The sequence below is a fragment of the Trachypithecus francoisi genome, unplaced genomic scaffold (genome assembly GCF_009764315.1).
Source record: "Trachypithecus francoisi isolate TF-2019V2 unplaced genomic scaffold, Tfra_2.0 Lachesis_group3, whole genome shotgun sequence".
NCBI classification, from domain to species: domain Eukaryota; kingdom Metazoa; phylum Chordata; class Mammalia; order Primates; family Cercopithecidae; genus Trachypithecus; species Trachypithecus francoisi.
This window is the reverse complement of record NW_022681468.1, coordinates 32,298,535-32,318,748: the sequence shown is the minus strand read 5'-3', so window position 1 is coordinate 32,318,748 and position 20,214 is coordinate 32,298,535. Positions and strand designations below refer to the sequence as shown.

Below are 20,214 nucleotides of genomic sequence, written 5' to 3'. Positions count from 1 at the left end.
TTTTTTTTTTTTTTTTGAGAGACAGGGTCTTACTCTGTTGCCCAGGCTGGAGTGCAGTGGCATGATCATAGCTCTCTGCAGCCTCAAATTCCTGGGATCAAGCAATCCTCCTGCCTCAGTCTCCCAAGCAGCTGGGACTACAGGTGTGCACCACCATACCTGGCTAATTTTTTTTTTTAATTTTAAGATGGAGTCTCACTCTGTCACCCAAGCCAGAGTGTAGTGGTGCGATCTCAGCTCAGTGCAACCTCCACCTCCCAGGCTCAAGAGATTCTCCAGCCTCAGCCTCCTGAGTAGCTGGGACTACAGGCCTGTGCCACCACGCCTAGCTAATTTTTGTATTTCTTGTAGAGAAGGAATTTCACCATGTTCCCCAGGCCGGTCTGAAACTCCAGGGCTCAAGTGATTCACCTGCCTCGGCCTCCCAAAGTGCTGGGATTACAGGTGTGAGCCACCATGCTCAGCCATAATTTTAAATTTTTTTGTAAAGACCTCGATTGCCAAAGCAATCCTCTTGCTTTGGCCTCCCAAAATGTTGAGATTACAGGCGTGAGCCACTGTGCCTGGCCACATTATTGTTTAAAAAATATGCCTCTTTCAGCCTAGCACAGCCCTAACTCCCCAGCATGGCACCTGGGGCCCAGCCTGCCTCCCAGCCTTAACCGTCACCCTCTGCTTTGCCTGCCTTAAGCATCAGCCAAACTGAACCGTGGGAGAGTCCCTGTACAGGTTGGGGTTTTGCCAGCTCTGGGGTCTTTGCTAACGGGTTGCCTCCACCTAAATGGCTTCCCCAGTCATCTTCCCATATCCAAATCTTGCCTACTCTTCAAGTCACAGCTTAAATGCCACCAGCTTTGCAAAGCCAGTTCTGATTTTCCCCAGCTGCAGGTCATCTCAGGTGTCTTTAGCAGCGCTTCAGCTGCATTCGTTTAACTACATGGCCTGCTTTCCTTCTATTCTAATCACCTGTGTATATCCGATTCTGCTGACAAACTTTTTAAGGTCAGCGACAATGTCTTATTTCTCTCTGTGTAACCTTAGCTAATTGAGGTGCTCCCCTGGGTTCAGTCTCTGCCTAGTGTCTCACTGAGTGGGCATATCTCAAAGAACATTCAGGCCTGCAATGTTAGGGAGCATGACAGTGCATCCTCAAAGCCCTTCTTCCACTCCCCAAACTGTCTTATATAGACTCCACAGCAAAGCCCCAAACTCCTTCTCTAGTCCCAGCCCCAAGGCCTTTTGTTTCCCTCTGCCTGCCTGCTTGCTTTCTCTTTCCTAGCTCTTAGGTAGACCATCTTAGCCTCTCCAGCTATGATCTCTCTCCTTATTCTCCTTATTTATTGCAGAATAGAATTTTCTTTAGTAGGTAGGGAAGACTTTTGCATGCTAATATACTTTGCCCTGTCATACATGTGTTTTCTACAAAATACCCAGGCCTTGTAGGCTCAAAAAATGCTCGAGTGAATAAACGATCAGGGTTACCAGCCCACATGCATAATTAAGACCAAACAATCTACTTCACTCTATCATCATTACTTCTCCCTAGACCAAACCACCATAAATTGGTTGCCTGGCTTCTCCACAGCCTTCAAAGTGGTATTTGTACTCTGAGTTTTGCACTCTTACAGACCATTTTCCACATAGTGGGCAGAGTGAGTGTTCAAAAATGTACCTAATGACTGGGTGTGGTGGCTCATACCTGTAATCCCAACACTTTGGGAGGCTGAGATGGGTGGATCACTTGAGGTCAGGAGTTCGAGACCAGCCTGGCCAACATGGCAAAACCCTGTCTCTACTAAAAATACAAAAATTAGCCGGGTGTGGTGGTGTGCACCTTTAGTCCTGGCTACTCAGGAGGCTGAGGCATGAGAATTGCTTGAACCCAGCAGGTGGAGGCTGCAGTGAGCGGAGATTGTGCAACTGCACTCCAGCATGGGTGACAGAGTGAGACCCTGTCTCAAAAAGAAAAAAATGTACCTAATGTCATTTAATTCCCCTGTTTGAAACTCTGCAGTGGTTTATCTCACATTATAACAACATTTGAACTCCTTACTCTGACTTGCAAAAGCCCTTTACTGTCTGGCCCCTGGTTACTTCCAACATCACATCCCATATCCCGGCTCCCTGCCCATCATGCTCCAGCCACACTGGGGTTCCTTCCAGCACTTTCCACCAGCTGTGCCCTCTGGAGTGCTCTTATTCCTGATCTTCACATGATCAACTCCTTCTTGTCCTTCAAACTTTACCATCAATGTCATCTCTACAGATATACTATCCACAACCTCCTGACCTAGAGTACCTTCCCCGCAATGCTCTCTCTTCACCTTTCCTTATTTTCTGTTCTGGTTTCCTATCGCTGCACAACAAACTACCTCAAAACAATTTGTTATTATAGTATTTCATGATTCTGTGCGTCAAGGAAATCAAACGGCACAGTGGATACAGCTTGTCTTTGCTCTGTAAGATAACTGTAATGACTGGGAGTTGGAATAGCTTGGGGTTGGCTGAGTCTCTCTCTCTCTCTCGCTCTCTCTCTTCTTCCACATCTCTATATGACCAGCTTGAGCTTCCTTCCAACATGGTGACCTCAGGGTAGTTGGACTTCTTACGTGATAGCGTAGGGTTCCAACAGACCAAGGCAGAAGCTGCCAGTCCTCTTGAAAGCCAGACTTGAAACAAGTATAGGGTCTCTTCCGCTAGAGTCTACTGATCAAAGCAGACCCAGGCCGATTCAGATTCAAAGAGAGGGAAGAGACTTCACCTCTTAAGAGGAAAAATGTAAAATAATTCAAGAGCATCTCTAATAAGAGAGAACACATTTTGGCAACAAGACATTTTCTTATTAATGTATTTGTTTATATGGGTGACTTGCTTATTGAGCAAGTTTATTACCCCTTCCATCATTGCTTCTGGATGAACTATGTTGGTTCTCCTTTTTCTGTCCCGTAACAGTATCTTGGGCAGATCTTCTCGTGTTCCTGTCGCTTTAGCTTATTAAAGGCCCAGCCCCATCTAGGCTGGTCCCTCTAACCAAGACTAGCCCTTTCCCTTCCCCAGGCAGGGTCTGGATTTGGCCCAGGGGAGTGGGGAGGGGTGTAGTTTGCCCCTGTACCCCCACTCCTCTCACTCTCCCCTCCTCCTTTTCTCTCCCCTTTTCTCTTCTTTCACACAGATGGGGAGGGAGAGCTTTCAGGAAAATCCCTGTCAGCTGTGGCCATTTCTTCTCTGGCTATGAATGTTCCTGACATGATGGTGTTCAGATGCTAACTCTCTTGTGGGTTCACCACAAGGCCACCCCGCACCACTGTTCCCTGATGTGAGAGGTCCCTTCTGCTCTATTGCTCTGTATCTCTCACCCCACCACTCAGCTACCGCCCCAACCTCCACCCCACAGCCTACCGACTGTGGGTGTGCACAGCTGCAGGCCTCCCTCTTGGGAAGACATGGACAAGACAGCTCAAGGACATTCACCTTCCGCCATGTCCACCTGACCCATGGGCAGTGACTGCTGGGTGCCCCAAGGAGTCCCTGCCCTGTCCGTCTCTGCCTCTTCGATCTTGCCCTCCGCCAACCTCCCTGTCCAGACAGCGTGTGGGCTGATCTCAACAGCAAATCCAGATCCAGGAAGAGGAGGGGAGGGAGCCAGCACCCCAGGACTCCAGTGACCCCATCTCCCTCTCTCTTCCTTCCCCTTTCCCAGTCTTCTGCTTACCGAGACTGAGGAAGGGGGCGCTGGGAGATTTGGGGGCGTGGCAGAATTGCTTTAACCATCTCTTAATAAATCCTGTAGGCAAATATGCCTAGTTCCAAATGGTTCCTTTGTTTTAGAATATGGGGTACTCAAGGCCCTTTTTCCTTAGCTCTGAGTCGGGCCACCAATGCGAGCAGCAGAAAAGGCCCACCCAGTACCCTCTGGCACTAGAGCATGGACTGTCTCTCCCCTTGCATGTGTGGTCCACGAGAGCAGGGTCCTGTGTGTCTGTCCCCACTGGATCCTCAATGCCTAGTCAGTGTCTAGGACATAGAGGGTGCGGCACAAATAGATGACAAGCAAATCCCTCTAGGACCTAAATGGCTGGAACGGCTGCCAATACAGCCAAGTGGGCCAGCTGGCTCCTTTCTACCCGTTCCTGCTGCGAGGCTCCTGCCCGCGGATGCGGAGTTTTGCTTCAGGTTTCCAGGAGCTTTTCTGGTTTCTGTCTTGCTCTCTACAGGGGTCACTGGCCTGGGTTGGGAGGCTGCCCGCCATGTGGGTGACCTCATGGAGTCAAAAGCCTTGAAGATGCTACCAGGCCTGGGTTGGGGTCCTCGGGGCTGAGCTAGAGGCCTGGCCAGTGGGAGGGGATAGGTGCTCTTCTCAGTTCACAGTGGGTCAAAGGCAATAGCTTACAACAGCTGCAGCCAAAGAGAGGACAGGCAGGAGAGGAAGTGCATTTCTTTGGTGAAGTATGTCTCTTGGGGCTGACTCACACCCGTCTATGACCACAGCCAGAAGCACATTCTGGCCAGCGTGTCCTGCAGGGTTCCCAGGCCTTGGTGAACAGGGCACCAAGGACAGCTGCCTCAGCAGGGCCACCCCACTCTGCTGGACATCCCAGCTCCCCTCCAAGCCCCAGGCAGGCCCCTGTCCCCCTGGGTCCCTGTGGGTTTCTCCTCAGCAGCCTCAGATGAGGAAGGGAGGCTGAGGAGAGAATGGGGGAACTTCTCTTCCCCCAGTACATATAACAACATATAAGATCAAAGACACACACACACACACTAAATACACACACACACATACATACACATACACACAATACACACACACATACACACACACAGATACACACACACACCTCTTGCAGGTCAGAAGCAGAGAGGAGTTTGATAGTAAGCGGTTTGGATTAAAAAAAATAGGCCTGGCATGGTGGCTCATGCCTGTCATCCCAGCACTTTGGGAGGCTGAGGCGGGCGGATCACTTGAGGTTAGCAGTTCAAGACCAGCTTGGTCAACATGGTGAAACCCTGTCTTTACTAAAAATACAAAAAGTAGCTGGGCATGGTAGCACATGCCTGTAATCCCAGCTACTCAGAAGGCTGAGGCAGGAGAATCACTTGAACCTGGGAGGTGGAGGTTGCAGTGAGCTGAGATTGTGGCACTGCACTCCAGCCTGAGTGACAGAAGGAGACTCTGCCTCCAAAACAAACAAACAAACAAACAAAAAAAAGATTTATTTAAATCCAGGCAGCATCTGCTGGTCCCTGCGTCTGTCGGGCAGCCCGAGCAGGCTGTAGGGGCTGCGGTTCAGAGCCCTGAGACCCAGCCCAGGATGTCTCTCAGGAGGGCCGGAGGAGTTCGGGAGCCCTTGCAGCACTGGGCTGGGGCAGCCCTAAGACCTGGGAGAGGAGGAGGAGATTGTGCTCTTGATGCTGTTAAAAAACGGCTGGGACCACCCTCTCCTCAACTTTGGAACCGAAACTACATCTTGGGGGTTCCTCGTTAGGGGAGGGGAGACCCCAGGGTGCTGTAGGAGCAGGCTGGGCGACCTCGGGGGCAGCCTTGAAGTGGCCTCCACAGGAACAGTCTCCAGTGACCACCCAGGGCCACTGAGACTTGAGACTGGGCCTCAATAGAAACGTGTCAAAGCCAGAAGAGCCACCCAGTCAGGCCCCTCAGGTCAGAGATGAAACGTGAAGGCAGAGGGAAGCCCAGTGCCACTCGGCGAGTTACAAACAAAGCCAGGCCTCTGAACCCCGCTTCAGTCTCGACTCTCCATCAGCCATTTCACCTTCTTGGGCCTAAGTGTCCTCAGCTGTCAAAAGGAGGAAGGAAGGAGCAAGCTAACATGTTGTCGTGAGCTGTGACATGCCCTCTCGTTGCCTGATCGAGGCTTTTGAGATAAGGAAACTGAGGCTCGGAGAAGGTGCTGTGCTCTTCCTGTTACACCCCCATCCCTGGGTCTGTGTGGCTTCCGTTTCCGGCTGACGCTCACTGCCCCGGCAGACACACCCCCTTGATCAGCGTTTCCACACTAGAATACTTTATTCAAGAGAATCTGGCTTGGCAGTCAGATGGCCCTGCAGGGACAGCTTGTGGGGGTGCCAGGGCCCTTGGGAAACCTGCTCCCCTGCCACTGCCTTCAGCTGGGACACACAGGCTCCTCCCCTGGTGACTTCATCCCCACTGACTGAGCTGTTTCTAATCCAAGCAGCTCTTTGTCCAGCCCGGGGCCCACTCTGCATGTGTCCCTTAGAGGGGACAGGGTGGTGGTACCTTGGCTGGAAAGAACAATGTCCCAGCACAAGCAGATGGCAAAGTGTGAGGGGAGATCACGGGGCACAAGGAGTGGCAAAAGTCCCCAGGCAACCACTGTTCTCCAGAGCTGAACGTTCTGATCTTCAGAAGAAGAGAGGGAAGTGGCTGCATCCCCTTCGCCCACTGCTGGCCTTCCCACCAGCCAGGCCGTGGCGGCCCCAGCAGGCTCCTCATCCCTACTTTGGACAGGAGCTCCAAAAGCAAGGGCTGCTTGTCTGTGCAGAGCCTGAGGCCCAAGAATAGGCAGCAGGGCCCCCTTCTTTCCTTCTCCAGGCCCCTGGAGACCTCCAGGGCCTCTGGGGCCTAGCTTGCCCCTCGCGAGGCCACGTGTCTTGCTTCTTCCGAAGCAGAAGCTCCCAAGGGTCTGTGGCTGGCTTCTCTCTTTCTCTCACGTTGTTGAAGGCACTGAATTCCTGACGGTCCTGTCCCTCCCTGCCCCTCGTCTTGGAGGGAGCGAGGCATTCAGCAGGGAAACAGTTGGCTAATAAATAGAGGGCAGGTACCAGCAGGAGTCACTGAGAGTGTGACGGTAATAAATACACGAGCCGGGGGTGCGGGGTCTCTCTCCTCCAAGGGGCTGGTTACCTCCGGGGAACAGCATCGCCGCACCTGCCAGAGACCAAGCAGATGGGGCGGGTATCAGCATGCTGTGGAGGGCGCAGCCTCCTCCTATGGAGGAGGGGGCAGGGCCAGAGGAGGAGCTTGGGCAGGGAGCATGGGGAGGGCCCAGCACTCCTGAGTTCCTGCTTGCTCCAAGCTGAGGAGAAACTGGGAGCTACCCTTCACCAAGCACTTACCCAGGTGCCCAGCCCTGTGCCAAGCACTGTCTTCTTAACCCTCAACAACCTTCCATGAGGAAGGCACCCTGATTATTCTTGTGAAGATTAGGAAACTGAGGCCCAGAGAGGTGAAGAAGCTTGCCTGTGGTCACATGGCCAGTTGGTGACAGAGCCACATGTGAACCTAATCACACTCCACGCAATCATGCCTCTGATTACCCTAAGACAGCAGTCTCCAAACAGGGGAACGGGTACCACTAGACGCACGTGAGGACTGAGTACCGATGGATTTAAAGAAATCCATTTTCAGCCTCCAGGTCTACATTGCCTTAAAATTATTTTTGTGAGACAGTGGCTGAGATCTGCTTCTCTAGCCACAACACATCTTGTTCATTCTAAATCCTTATAAAGTGCTTTGCTGCCAGGTAAAAGTATTCTGGGGACATGAAAAAAAAGAACACTTTGAGATATTGGTGTAGGTCTTGAGAAAGAAAATATGGCTAATGACTGGGTAACCAAGGCTTTCGACAAAACTGAAGACCAGCTTAACCAAATTGTCAGCCAGGATATCATGAGAAGTAATCTGTTCTTAGCACAGCACCTTGAGATTTCTGGCAAATAACTTGGAAGGAGTTCAAGTAATTGAGTGACATCTAGTCTCATTTACTTATTTATGTGAACATGGTTTCTCAACCTTCTCATCAATAAAAAAATGATAAACAGGAATTAAATTAATGCAGAATTCTGTCTCAGTCTGGCAGGAAGTAACATTCATTAATGGATTCATTTACTAATTGAAACGAGGTAGCCACATCCATCTCATTGAGATGCATTCCCAATCAAATTGATCGTATTTTTACGTTGAACATTTATTAAAACAGGACATATTTGTGCTGTTTTGACCAAATGGTGCTACTAAGAATTATTTTGATAATTTATTTCAGGAGAAAATTTAATTTAGGTTTATGCTCACAGGAAATTTAAAATAATTCAAACTCATATATCATTTTTTTGTGGCAGATAAATATGACAAGGTAATCAATAAAAGCCTTCTGAAAATTAAAAGTACTATTACACTAGGCTGAAATTCTGGGGAGTGGGGAGTGAAATGGAAATACAAGTTCCAGGAAAAAAGAAACAATGTAAATATACAAAGGGTTATGAAAGGAGGTGTTCATGTATTTTTTTTTTTTTTTTTTGCTGGTTCATTTTCTTAAAAGTAGGTGATGGTAAGTATAACATGAAAATGGCATATTTAATAGGATACACCTGGAGAGTGTTATATAATAGCTTTGTATTAAAATATTGATATTTATAATATGCCAGAGTATATCCTTTGTAATGACTTATACTTTTTTTTTTTTGAGACAGGTTCTTGCTCTGTCACCCAGGCTGAAGTGCAGTGGATCGATCCCAGCTCACTGCAGCCTTGACCTCCCAGGCTCAGGTGATCCTCCCACCTCAACCTCCTGAGTAGTTGGGACTACAGGCACATGGCACCACGTCCATTTAGTTTTTGTGTTACAGGCATGAGCTACTGAGCCTGGCTTGACTTACAATTCCGATGAAAATGTTCAATGTCAACTCAAAAATGGGCAAGGGAGCACATGAGCTTTTGGAATTCTTTTTTTTGAGATGGAGTCTCGCTCTGTCACCCAGCCTGGAGTGCAGTGGCATGATCTCGGCTCACTGCAACCTCCGCCTCCTGGGTTCAAGCGATTCTCCTGCCTCAGCCTCCCAAGTAGCTGAGATTACAGACGTGCACCAACACGCCCAGCTAATTTTGTAGTTTTAGTAGAGATGGGGTTTCACCATGTTGGTCAGGCTGGTCTCAAACTCCTGACCTCAAGTGATCCACCTACCTTGGCCTCCCAAAGTGCTGGGATTACAGGCATGAGCCACCACGCCCGGCCACTTTTGAAATTCTTTCAGGAGATTCCCTAGTGAAATGTCTGAAGACTGCTGCCTTGGGAATTGGAGCCATGGGACACTTTCTACCTCGGGGTGCCGGCTGGTAATGCGGACCTGGATGGACTTCACTGCCAGCTTGTTCCCCAAATTGCTGCGTGGGCCCAGAAAAGAGAGGAGAGCATAAACCCTAGGAGGCACATTCCCCAGGATCCCTGTCTTCATGGAGTGGGGCTCTTGGGGTCAGGACTTGGGTCAACTCCATAGCACGAAATAACTTCCTGGAGGCATGTGCGTGGGGGAGGCTTAGCCCCTAGACGAGAGTCCCCATGTGACTGATGGACTGTGCATGTGAAATATTTTATTTTTTCTATTTACTGTCACAGATTTGGGTTTTCCTTTCTCTTATCCTTCTCTCCCAGCCACACTCAGGCCTGGGGCTCCATTCTGCTGCCCACCAGGTATGAAGTGGGTTAGAAGAATCAAGGGGACCCGAAGGCCGCAATACTCCCGGGAGCCAGTAGCAAGGGGCACATGTTCCCCAGGGCTACTAGGAAGTCGCCCCAGATAACATCTCAGCTGATGACAGACTTCTCATCACTAGAAGGGAAACTCTAAAGTGCAGAAATCCTGTTTGTTTGCTCACAGATGTACCTGACACACAGGAAGTGCTCAGTAAATGTTTGTAGAGTGACTAAGTGTTTGCTGGACCTCCTGCCCCTCATTCTACACAGAGAAAAGCTAGGCTCACAAAGGTGAAATGATTTGTCCAAGGTCAATGGAAACCTAGGGCTAAGCCGGGACAAAAACCAAGGTCCACTGATGCTTCCTGGGCCCTAGAGTCTTGAGGAGGTGAGGCTCCCTGTCCTGCCCCCAACACTGGCCTCAGTCCTGCCTCTCCCGCTCCCCAGCCTAACCCTGGAGGCAGGGCGGGGCTCCCCTCGGGCCCAGCCTCCTTGCCATCCCTGGGACCCCGCGCACTCACAGGTGGCAGTCTGTGGGCCTCTGCTTCTCTCTCCTCCTCTTCCCCCTGCCCTTGGGTCTCCTCCTGCAATAAGCCAAGCGTCAGGACAAGGTGGCTGGGGACCCCCATGCTAGGACAGAGGCTGGCAGGCCCGAGAATAGCCCCGAGCCCCAGCCAAACCACTTACCTTTCTGGCTTCATCTTCTCCCGCAGAGGCCTAGGGAAACAGACAGAGAGAGGAGCAGAGGACCGTTAGGAAAGCAATAAGTGGGGCTCCCTGCCGCCGGGATAGGTCCCCTCTGACATCCCAAGTCCTGGTCCTGCAGCTGACACTGAGGCCACTAGGGGGTAGCATGGAGCTGGCAGGGAGAGGTGGCCAGAACCTGGGGCTTCGCTCCCACTCCAGGCTCCGGTGACCTCACCACAAGAGGGACAAATCAACTTCCTGGGGACCCCTGCCACCCGCTTCTGTACTTCTCAGCCTCTTGGCATCAAATGTGGGGTCGTTTCTGTCTGTTCTCTGCTGCTTTTTCTTTCTCACTTTCTTTGTCCGCTTTTTTCCCTTCCTTCCAGGGTGCATTCTGGGAATTTCCTCAGGGACAGGACACGATGGCCAGGCAGTGGACTGGTTGCCTGTCAGGGCACAGCCCCCACTCCACCCGGAACAACATGGGGAGTGAGCGACGGGGTGGGAGGAAGGGAGGGGGCATCAGTCCTGAAGTCACCAGGCATATCTGGGCTCTGCCTCCCAGGGCTATGGCTGTTGGCCCAGAAGCAAGAAGAAAGGTGTCCCTGTTGCCTGGCTCCTGGCAGGGGACAGGGCCTCAGTCTTTCCTAGGAACAGTGGGTGGAGACATGGGCCAGCATGGTAGCAGTCAGCTTTGGGGCCAGGACATGCTCCCCTCGGCTGGTTCCTCCCTTGGGAGCCACGGCAAGGTACCAGGGCCTCTTGGGACTGTCTGGTTGTACCTCTCCATATTGGGCAAGTGAGAGACACTCTTGGAACCTCAGTCTCTTCATCTGCCTGCCCCAAAAGAGTGGCTGTCAGGGTAAAGGGGATGTAGAAGGTGACTTTGGGTCACCAGCCAGCATTGCACCCAGGAGGGTTCATTACCGAGCTATTATATGGATAAGCTCCGGCTTGGAGGGATGGGTGGAAACACGCTGAGGCAGGGCCTCCAACACTCCAACAAAAGAGGCAGCCGTAGCCCTGCCCAGGAGGCAAGGTCAAGCCTGGGGCTATTAGAAAAGTGGTCACGGCCATGAGAGGTACCACGAAGGCTTAGGATTTAGGTCAGGGCTCAGAATCCCTCCTCCTACACTCACTAGCTGTGATAAATCATGAAACTGTATTGAGCCTTGATTTTCTCATCTATAAAATGGGGATGACAATAGGATCTACCTCTTAGGGTTGTTATGAGAGCAGGGACCTTGCCCACCACTGCATCCCATCTAGGACAATGCCCAGCACGCAGTAGGTGCTCGATAAATGTATGTGACTAAATGAGAAACATTCAAGTGCCTCCTGCAGGGCTAGGCACAAAATGGGTACACAATAAGTGGTAGTCTTCCCTCCTCCTGCCCCTGGCTAGGGCTCTGGACTTCTAGTCTGGTGCCTTCATCCATGGCCCAGTGGTACCAGGAGCAACAGCTCAGCCCATTTCTCTCTTCCCTGAACCTCGTTGGCAGTGCCAGGCCTGTTGCTCCTGCTAACCAATGTTCCAAGTGCCCCTGGCACAGGCAGCAAGACTGGTGCTGGTCAGAGGCTCTGAGGATTGGGAGGGACTGTAGCGGGGTGCTGTATCATCAAGGAAGCCACAGTGTCACCCTTCTTCTGCCCCCTTTCTCCTACCCGAGCTTGTCCTTCTTGCTGCTTCTCAGCCCGGTTTGCCCCCTCCTGTGGGCATGCAGCTTGGCCCAGAACTAAGTTCAGACTTACAGTGTCTTTGCCTCCAGGCACCTCTTTCAGAGGCCCGTGGCAGCTGCCTCCCGTCCCAGAGAAGGGGAATGACACACACCAAACCCCAGCGAGGCTGGGAGGGACCCACGTGCTCTCTTCCCTTGCAGTATGTCAACAGCTGTACCCCAGCTGCTGGGACCAGCTCCCTCGGCAAAACTGGCTGGTAGAGGGACAAAATGAATGGCAGCCACTCCTGCCTGGTCCTGCCCTCTTGGTCTCCCTCAGCCTGGAAAAAAGTACAGCCCGCAGTGGGGATGGGCAGCCTTTGCCTCCGCCCTGGGACCCATCTTTGCTGAGGGTGCCAAGAGCACGGGGGCCTTTCCCTGCTACCCGCCCCACCCCGGAGACCTACCGGCACTCGCAACGCACGTGCTGAGAGAACGTCAGCTCCACGTAGGAGGGCCGGTCCCCAGAGCGGATCTTTAGGAGCTGAAGGAAGAAAGAGTTGATGCCTGGATTGGGGAGTGGCCCATGAGTTTCCCGTACTCTTCTCTCTCTCCTTGTAAGGAGAACCCGACTCTGTTTCCTGTAGCCTGTGGACTACAGGCCCTCACTCCACTCTCAGCGTGAGGCAAATAGCTCTCTCAGCTGCGTGGGGACCTGAGGGAGGCCCCTGTCCCTCCCTACCCAGGGGGCACTAGCACAGCAATAGCGCAGGAAGGGGGCCCATGTTCTGGAGTCAGAGAGACCCGTGTTCAGATCTTGACTCTTTTACCTGCTGAACAAGTGAAATAACATCTCTGAACCTTGAGTTCCCCATCTGTGAAATGGGAATGACACCAGCCTTGAGGGACTGAATGATGTACCACTTGTGGCACGCCTAGGACAGGCTCAACATTACTCAGTAAGTGCTCAATAAACCACTGCATGTGTGACATGTAAGCTGCACTTGCTTGAAAAGGCACTAAATGCTCCTGGTGTCAACAGGGACTTTAATACAAGCACATTTCTTTCCAGCTTTAACTAGACACCCTGAATCTTGGGATAGGGCTCAGCATAAGGCTGAGAAAACTGGTGGGGGTGGAGGTGAGTGGGCTCAGAGCCCTCGGGGGGCTTAGGAAGGAGGGGCCCTGTGCTGGGGTAGTAGAAGCACCGGCCTGGGAATCAGGCTCCAGTCCTGGGACCTGGGCCTATCTTCTTCCCTCTCCAGGTCCCTTCTAGTGGGCAGATTCGGTGGCCCCCCGGGCTGGGTGTGGACCTACCTGCATGGTGACATTGACCGTCTCCACCGGCACACAGTGCAGGTTCTCATCGCCACAGCAGCCGGTGCAGCGCAGCAGGGAGACACAGGATGGGCTGAACATGTGCTCCACCTCGCTGGGATACTCGGACACGATGTCCACCAGCCTCTCCAGCGCCCGGCAGTAGCTGCGGCCCCACACTTCCTGGAAGGGCACCACTGCGAGGAGGCAAGGGGGCTGGGTCAGGCCAGCAGAGACCTGCCCCTTGAAGCCCTAAACCTGGCTCCCAAGGGTGGCCTTCCAGGTTCAGCCCCCAGCCCCGTCCGAGCTCCCTCAACTCTGAATTCCTAATGTGATCCCTCCGAAATGCCTGTGGGCCCCTTAGCTCATCTGCTGGATGGAAACCCCTGTGGAACAGAATCTCTCAGGACCCCAAGCTTTGCTCTGTCCTCAACTCAGGCATCCACATCTGCCTTGGCTCCCTGGAGCTTTGAGGATTGTAGCCCCAGCAGCTGCCCAGGCCCTCTGGATCTTTCTCAAGCCCGACCGGTGCTTCCTCCACCTCAGAGAACTTGCAGAAAACAGTCATTTCTGGAGTCACGCAGGGAGGGTTGGCCTTCCCTTACTCCTCTGCTCAAACACCTTCCACGGCTCCCTCATTTCCTGCTCCACTCTGTGCCAGCTCCTCTGCCTGGCAACCAAGACCACATCCAGCAACGTAGCCCGACCCTCCTCTCCATTGAGTCCAACCAGCACTCACACTGAGTCACGGCAGCACCGCATTCACTCCCAGCTCTGGGCTTGTGCACTCTGCAGCCCCTGCAGCTGCTCTTCTTCCCCCTCCTCTCATTTCTATCCAGATAAATAAAGCCCACTCGCCATTTTCCAAGGCCTGCCTCCCCACCTCCTCTTTGAAGCCTTCCCCAGCACTTCCAGTGTGCACCGATGAGCCTCCCTTGAGCCCGGCCTGGTCCCAAGGGGTTGTCTTATCTCTGTCACCGGTGGCTCTTATCTCCTTTACAACCAACCCGAGGCTCTAGGAGGCTCTATGAGGGCAGAGAGGGATGTACCGTAAACACAGGCTAAGTCATTCCTGGTTGATTAGATGACAGTTCACCGAGGATCGTCCGGGACATCCCTGACCCCCATGATGTCCTGGTGATCGTGATGGGATCTTTTGAGAGCTGATCTGGAATCCCTCAAAAGATGCCGCTCTTTTGGGGGAAGGCCTGGGACCAGGCCCCAAATTCAGGCGCACAGAGAGTGGCCAGAGTCAGACACCTGGCTTCCAGTCCCAGCTCCACACTGGCTGTGTGACCTTGGGGAGATCACTTAACCTTTCTGGGTAGATCAGTTTCCTCAGGTGGGAAAAAAGAAGGTTGGGAATAAATGGTTGCTAAGGTCTTTCCCTCTCTGACCAACCGCCTGTGAATCAGTGCCTGCAACCCCGCCCAGCCCGGAGACCATGGACAGAGAAACGCCCCTGGGTCTGGGTCATCCAGCTCTGCATCTGATGGTCATCATCAGCTAGTTGGAAAGAATCAGGAGCTGGCTCACCGGGGCCCTGCAGCCTCTGCCATGGAACAATGGCCTCTCCCAGCAACCCCTCATTTCTTCCAGGCCTCTGCCTAGGAGGCAGAAGGGGCCAAAGTCCATTCCACTGAGCCTATGAGGACAGGCGCCTCCTGGTAATCTCAGAAGAAAAATAAACTTCAGTCCTAGCAGAGGCCCTCAGGAAAGGCTGCAAACTGGTGGAAAATACCCAGAGGCAGTGTGTCCATGTGGAGCTGGCTAGGCAGTCATAGAGGCAATAAACAGTGTTATCTGCTTGTTTGCTGCTCCATTCTACTGTGCTCTGCTTAGAGGGCACTAGGGCTGGGCTAGGGGCTGGCAGTGGGGGGAATCCATAGGCCTCCCCTGACTCTACCACTCCATGCCACTGGGTACTGCCCGGGAACCCAGTGGGAAAGAAGGCCTCTCTCCCCAAAGGTGCCCACAGTGCAGGGAAGCCCGCCTTTGCAGTCCAGGGTCAGAGAGCACCTCCCTATCACCAGCTCCTTGAGCTGGGTGTTTAGTTTAAAATCTTCATGAGCACTACGTGACTCTGAACGTTTAATCTCCACCTTGGAAAACATAAATAACAGCAGAGGAACAACGAACTGCCAAAACAACACAGAAGATTCAAGTTCCTGCCTTGAAACCAGTCATCAGCCAGGGGATAGCAGCAGAGAAGGGGCACCCCAGCCCCCTCCCATCCTGCAAACAGATGTCCACCCAGCTGGGCTGCGGGGCCATGGCCACCTTTGGCAGAACTGGCTGGGCCTGGGCGGCGGCAGAAGGGATTTCCTTTCCTCACCCCACATCCCACCATGCAGACTGCGGGTCCCTGAAACCCTGGAATCTGCCAATTTCCCGGCCCCGTGGCTGAACCACGTTGCCGGAGGGCTGAGAAGGAGGTGGGCTGGAGCCTGATTTACCTGGCAGCCACCAGGAAAGAGGGCAATTCATCCCTGAAGGCCGCGGTATGGGTGTGTGGGAGAAACAGAAGGGGCTGGGTGAGGGGCCAGGCTGAGGGAGTGTGCAGTGACCGCTCTCCAATGTGGGCCACGTCCCTCAGGAAAGAGCTCTGCTCAGCTGTCCCTGAGAGCACTTCCGCTGGCCCCAGACCTGCTCTGGGAGGGGGTGGGGGTGAGAGCAACGGGAAGCTGTGGCCCCCTCAGGCACTGCCAGGGCTGGGTGGTCCCCAGAGCTGCTCCTGAGGCCATGAGTGGGCCCTCAGCTCTCTTGCCAGCCCTGAGAGTGAGCCTCCCACCTGCCTGCCACCACCTGGGATGGGGGAGACTCAAGAAGAGAAATGCTTAATCCTGAGAGCAAGTTTCTGTGGAGGGCACTGGGGATGAGCCACAGGGCTGGGCAGAGCCACTGGCCACCAGCCCAAGTCCACAGGTGTCCTCTTCATGGTCACTGGCAGGGCACACAGACAGCCTGCCACAAGGGACACCCTGCTCATGCCTGCTCAGCCACGGAGCTATTGGGAGGCTTGGGGCGACCCCCAGGGCCTCTCTGAGCCTCAGGTCCTGCATTTGTAAAAATGGAGTACAATGCCTTCCTACTTCACAGCCTGTGGTCAAAACAGAATGACAGAAAATGCCTAACACTGTTCCTGTGAATAGTAATAGTAAAAAATCAACGCCCATGGCTGGCCATGCTGTTTCTTGCTCTGGTGTTAATAGGTGGGATGACATTTTCAGATTTGGAGAGCTGGAGTGCAAAGCTCATTGTGCTTCTCCTGGTCAGATTGCAGACTCCCTGATTGATAAGTGTGACAGGAGAGCTGACCTAACGAATGTACACTTCCAGGCCTCCTCACCTCGAATCCTGGGTGATATGTACACCCATTTCTCCTCCCTGGAGTTAGAGAACAGGTCCCTTTTTCAATCTCGGAAAAAGAAGAAACCATAGACATCACATAGTCTAAGGCTCCCATTTTACAGATGAGGAAACTGAGGCTAAGGCATCTTTGGTAGCTGTGGCCTGACCTACACTAAAAGCAACAAAAAGGGGACAGTGTGGAGGTAGGGGATGGGTCCTTCCCCAAATCCCAAGGAGCATAATGTCGTGCTGGTTCCAGAGGCACAGCAAGGGAGGCATCCGTGAAGTCAAGGGCAGCTGCCTCCTCTACCTGCTCAGGGGTCTAGGGGCCTGAGCCTCAGGTGTCAGAGCACGGCCAGGCCTGGGAGAGGCGGGCTGCCAGGCAGGCAGGCCAGCAGAGGGTGTTCCCAGCACGCAGATGGCTATCACGCGTGTGCGTGTGCATGTCCCTACATGCCCCCTCTCCCATGGCGCAGGGGAAGCCTCAGCGGTGGTGTGTGGCCGCTCTGCACGTCTTGGAGAGGCAGGGAGGGAGGAGCGAGGTAGGGGGCCTGGCATGGGCCTCCTGCCTTCTGCACGTATGTCTCCTTGGCAAACGTCTCGTTGCCCTTTGAAGATTCCCTCTTGAGGCAACCGGGGCGGGGAGTGGAGGGGCCAGGGAGGGCACGATTCATGTTGTCTGTTTATAATCAATGGAAAGGCATGGTCAGATCCGGGCAGTTCCACCAGGGCTGGGCTGCTGGGGAGGGCCCCTCACCCATTCCTGATCCTCTTGACTGCCCACTGCATCCAGCTCCCAGACCCCCATTCTGGCCCCTGGCACTCACTCCCCACTCTGTCTTCCAAGACCCCATCCATATGCTTAAATCATGCTGGGGAAGGGCTCTGAGCCAGCTCGATGAACCCTGGCTATACTGGCCCCAGTCCCACTCTCCGTGTGCTGGTGACCCCAGCCCACACCTCTCTAGTCTCTGGGTCACCATGAGGGGATCTCTTAGGCCCTGCCAAAGTCATCAGTGAGGATATCTAGCTCGTAGGCTCTCCCCAACTTTTATCAACCTGCACCCACGCTTTATGCCACGCCTGGGCTTGGGAGAAAGGAAGAGAGGGGCTTGGGGATCATGCAAACCCCCAGCCTGGCCAGCTTACCTTCCACCTCTGACGAGCCATTCCCAGCAGACAAGGCCCACTGCTGTGGACAGAAAGGTACAGAGATGAGCCAGGGACACCTTGGGGCTCTGCACTCTTGGGCCAAGTGTGATGGCAGGAAGGTAGGGGCCCCTCTGGATTCCTTCCCACTTGCTGCACAGGCTCTGCCCTGTCTCAGAGCAGCCTGAGCACAACTAAAAACTCACTGGACCCTAGATAGGTTAGGTCCCACCCCTCTCTGGCCTCAGTTTTCCTCATTTGGAAAAGGATGGGAGGCTAGAAGCTTTTGGAGACCCTTGGCCTGCTGCGTCCCAAAGATCTTCCAATCCTGTGGGTCTCCCTTCTACCTAGCTCCCCAGTTCAACCCTGCTGGGCCCTGTACAGCCCGCCTTGGCTGGGTGCCAGAGCCCAGGGGGAGGTGATCAGCTGGTGGGAGCTGAGGGGCTGGAGCGGGTGGCGCCATGAGCTGGTGCAGCCGGTAACGTTACACCTCTGGCCAGCCCTGCAGCAGGCAGGCGGGTGGCTGGGCTGCTCGGGCTCCTCAGGGACTGCCCAGCCCACTCCTACTCTTGGGCTGGGGCTGGGGACTCCCAGGGCAGCGGGACAACGCAGTGGGAAGGGAGCTCATTGGCTTTGTCAGGATTTCACTGCCCAAGCTGGCTCCCAGCCAGACTCACCCGGCTCCTGGGAAAAGGGCCCTGCTCACTTCCCCAGGCCCTGCACTCAGGACCTCCGGCCACCCACCCAGGAGAAAAGGCACAGCGACACCCCTTGTCTCATCCCCAGCCCACCCAGGAGCCCACGGCTCAGTCCTGAGCCCTGGTGGGGGCAGGGCCCAGCCTTCCCACCATCAGCCTCTTCAGCTGGCTCCTCCGCCACCCCCACCAGGCCAGGTCAGAGGTCCTGGGGACGCCTGGTTGGCCATGGGGCCTCGACCCTGACCACAAGGCCAGGGACCCGCCTGGGATTAGTGGACAGATGCTTTTAGCAAAGCCACCAGGGCTCTAGGGGCCAGACAGGAAACCTCCCTCTCTCCCTCCCTGTGGCTTCCCTGCCCCCACTAAGATAGCCCCCAGGACCTGGGGGACAGCCAGCCTGAGGTTTCTTCCCAAACGAAAGAAGTCCAGCCTGGCCTTTAGGAAGTGTGTGGACATCCTTGGATTTGCTGCTCCCTGGAGTGGGTCTGTGATTTCAGAGTCCCCTGCTTCCAGTGCTGGGATAGGGAGGTCAGGGGAGCCGGGCTAGGTGGGGGTAGCTCTTACCTGGGGGGGCACAGCAGGCAGCGCCAGCCCAGCTAGGAGCTGCAGGAAGCAAGGGAACAGCCTCATGGCCGGCATCTTCTCAGACGTCCCGAGCCAGGGGGCTCCGAGGGAAAACCACCATGCTCATCCCCCGGGGAGCCCCTGGCACAGGAGCAGAAGAGCTGAGTGGGCGGCTGGACGTCCCCCTCACTGCTGCCCCGAGACCCCGGCCGGTGGTTCGAGCATCTTCTGGAAGCCGTGGGGAGTCAGGAGCCCGCAGGTAAGGCTATGGCTGGGGAGCCCGACCGGGAGCGGTCCGGCGGGGCGGGGCGCCGAGGGGCAGGCGGGTCCCAGGGAGGGTCCGTCGAGCGCCCAGTGCCACCCCAGGTCCTCCCGCAGCTGGGCCGCCGTCCGAAGATGCAGTTTCTTCCGCAGACAGCAGCTCGCTTCTGGGACTGCAGCCGGCCCGCGCCTGGGTTTCAGGGGCTGAGCTGGGGCGGGGCTCCGGGCCTGCCCCGCCCACAGCAGAAGAGGTTCCGGAGCCGGGTTCCCGCAGCGCCCGGCCAGCCCGCAGCGCCCGGCCAGCCCGCAGCGCCGGAACCCGCAGTGCTTGCGAGGGGCGTTCGGCAGATCCACACGCCTCGCCGAACCCAGCCCGCAGCTCCCCGGGCCACGCCGCGCCCGCCCACAGAGCCCACAGCCCCGCTTCGGCTCTCGGGGCCGTCACCTGGGATGGGAGCATCCAGGTGTGGAGCCCAGCGCCAGCCGTCAAGGCTCATGTCCTAGCGGCCTCTGCAGGAAGGGCCGTCCCGGATCCCTGGGAAGGCAGCCATGCCCACACACCTCGGGGGCCAAGGGATTCCTAGCCCCGTTTTATAGATGAAGAAACCGAGGCTCCGAGAGCATCCCTGCCTGCGTATGTCGAATGGACATAGGCATTCTTGGAAAGTGTGTGTGTGTGTGTGTTGTGTGTGTGCGCGCCTCTGTGTGTCCGAGGAACTGGCAGAGACAAAACCCAAGCCCTACGTGACTCCAGAACCGTCTCTCACCCGACCCACCATCCTCCTAGCCAGGCATGGACACAGTGGGCGGCCCACAGGAAACCCCTCAGGGCACCTGACTGGAGGATCAGGCCTACTGCCTCCTTGGGAAACAGTCTTCTCAGACCCTCCCTGTGGCTTACCCAGGCATCTCCTCCTGGTCCCCGGTCGAGGAGGAACTGTCCGCTGTGCGGGGGTCCGCGTGCATCTGCACATGTGCACGGGCATTTGCGGGTCTGTGAATATCCACGTGTGCTGTGTGTCCGAGCCTCTGTGTGGTCTGAGTGCGTGTGACTACTGTACATCCAAATACGACTCTGTATTT

General features: G+C 54.7%; 1 protein-coding gene and 1 long non-coding RNA gene across 3 annotated transcripts; one reads left to right on the top strand and one right to left on the bottom strand.

Moving 5' to 3' along the window:
- Nucleotides 1–408: 408 nt before the first annotated feature.
- On the top strand, nucleotides 409–8,660 carry LOC117069325. Its single transcript, XR_004431504.1, has 2 exons — nucleotides 409–444; nucleotides 8,602–8,660. It is a non-coding gene; the product is annotated as an uncharacterized LOC117069325 (long non-coding RNA).
- Nucleotides 6,004–19,467, bottom strand: PGF (placental growth factor). 2 transcript variants are annotated; one of them, XM_033187416.1, is made up of 7 exons: nucleotides 18,871–19,467; nucleotides 17,609–17,651; nucleotides 13,109–13,305; nucleotides 12,259–12,335; nucleotides 10,134–10,163; nucleotides 9,968–10,030; nucleotides 6,004–6,904 (listed from the first exon to the last, which is right to left on the bottom strand). In XM_033187416.1, the coding sequence occupies exons 1-7, from the start codon at nucleotides 18,943–18,945 to the stop codon at nucleotides 6,877–6,879; spliced, it is 513 nt and encodes a 170-aa protein (XP_033043307.1). In that variant the 5' UTR covers nucleotides 18,946–19,467; the 3' UTR covers nucleotides 6,004–6,876. The 2 variants fall into 2 exon arrangements, with proteins under 2 accessions (XP_033043307.1, XP_033043308.1); XM_033187417.1 differs by lacking the exon at nucleotides 9,968–10,030.
- Nucleotides 19,468–20,214: the final 747 nt, after the last annotated feature.

What these genes read in the sequence shown, in the direction of transcription:
- PGF (XM_033187416.1), bottom strand. Translation starts at nt 18,945, where the DNA reads ATGCCGGCCATGAGGCTGTTCCCTTGCTTCCTGCAGCTCCTAGCTGGG. An exon ending in CGGTCAATGTCACCATGCAG is followed by an intron (nt 12,336 to 13,108) that starts GTAGGTCCACAC and finishes TTCTTCCTTCAG; the next exon opens with CTCCTAAAGATCCGCTCTGG. An exon ending in AGGCCCACAGACTGCCACCT is followed by an intron (nt 6,905 to 9,967) that starts GTGAGTGCGCGG and finishes GGTCTCTGGCAG; the next exon opens with GTGCGGCGATGCTGTTCCCC.